The sequence below is a fragment of the Gigantopelta aegis genome, chromosome 12 (assembly GCF_016097555.1).
Source record: "Gigantopelta aegis isolate Gae_Host chromosome 12, Gae_host_genome, whole genome shotgun sequence".
NCBI lineage: Eukaryota > Metazoa > Mollusca > Gastropoda > Neomphalida > Peltospiridae > Gigantopelta > Gigantopelta aegis.
In genome coordinates this window covers 40,135,443-40,136,875 of record NC_054710.1, presented here as the reverse complement: position 1 = coordinate 40,136,875, position 1,433 = coordinate 40,135,443, and the positions used below count along the sequence as shown (strand labels likewise).

The 1,433-nt window shown below is 45.7% G+C and overlaps 1 protein-coding gene across 1 annotated transcript; it reads right to left on the bottom strand.

Moving 5' to 3' along the window:
* Positions 1-669: 669 nt before the first annotated feature.
* On the bottom strand, positions 670-1,149 carry LOC121386039. Its single transcript, XM_041516837.1, has one exon. The coding sequence runs from the start codon at positions 1,147-1,149 to the stop codon at positions 670-672; it is 480 nt and encodes a 159-aa protein (XP_041372771.1).
* Positions 1,150-1,433: the final 284 nt, after the last annotated feature.

Here is a 1,433-nt window from a genome sequence, read left to right as displayed (position 1 = left end):
GTAAATGAGCGTGAGTACGCCTCAGTACAGAACATTCCTCCTGAATACGTAACCATGCAGTTCGGCTGGTGAATGGTAATCATGCTGCTCCCTTTAGAATATCTTGGATGTCAACTTTGCGAACAGTAGCATTCTCGAACTGTCTGACAAAACTACAAATTTGGCATTCAGTTTCGCTGCAAGCAGGAGTATTGCGGTTTGTGAAGTCGGACGGAACATTAGCTGCACCTGCCAAGTGCCTTATGGCAGCTTGATATCGGCTTGCTGTAGAGAGGAATGTTAACACACGTGGGCTCGTGGAGAATTCACCCCTGGCTAGTTTTTCGTAAGCGTGGACGTAGGGCTTACTATCTGTAAGGATGACTGTATAATATATGGACTAAAGTGTTTAGTGGCGGATGCAATAGCTAGCGCCTCAATTTCACAAGGTATCCATGTATACTGACGAGCTCTCAGTTTCGCACTGAAAAAGCCTGCAAGTCGAAGCTTGCCATCGCGTGTGATGTACATTGTAGCACCAATTCCATGATTTGTTGTTGAGCCATCGGTGAAAATCCATAGCTGATCATCTGGCCTAGGAATCACTATGGATTTATCGTGGGCCAGCTCTTTCTGAGCGCTATAAAATGCTGTCAATCAGTCTTCTGACCATTCAATCTTGTCCTTGGACTATTTGCCTACAGTGATGTCATCTAGTGGAGAAAGAACTGATGCGCATCCAGGTAGAACACGGGCGAGTACCTTGTAAGCACCAATGAACGATCGAAGACCCTTGATTGTAGGTGGTACAGAGCAGTTGACAAGCGTAGCAATCCTGTGAGAGTTTGCCGAAAGTGAACCTGAATTCCAAGTCCATCCTAAGGTGGTTGTGGACTTCGGACATATGACCGTCTTGCGAGGAGAGAGATGGAGGTTGGCCTTTAGTAGACAAGCAAGAACGCTCCTCCAGTTGTTTAACACCTCGTCGATTGTATTGCCACCACAGAAAAGATCATCTGCAATTTTCACAACACTACCTTCTTTCAGTAATGAACCGAGAACGCGACACAGACGTTCCGCTAAAGCGGTTTCCGATCCGGGAATGCCCATAGCAGATCTGGCATAGACTCTGACACCTCTAAACGGCGTTACCACACCGCAGAACTTCATGGAGTCTTTGGACAATGGTATCTGGTAAAAGCACTGCTAAGATCGGTGGTAATAATATGTCTCCACTGCGCAATTTTCCTCAGAGTAGAATCAATGTCTGGTAAGAGTGAAGGTTGGGGTTTACTATAACGGCCAACATCAGTGAATGCAGTTACAAGGCGTGTTCCTCCATTAGGCTTGTTCTCTAGGAACGAAGGGTTGACATATTCCACTGATATGCCTGCATTTTTTGGGCGAACAAAAACACCCTTTTCTGCAAGCTCGTCAAACTTATCTTATAATTC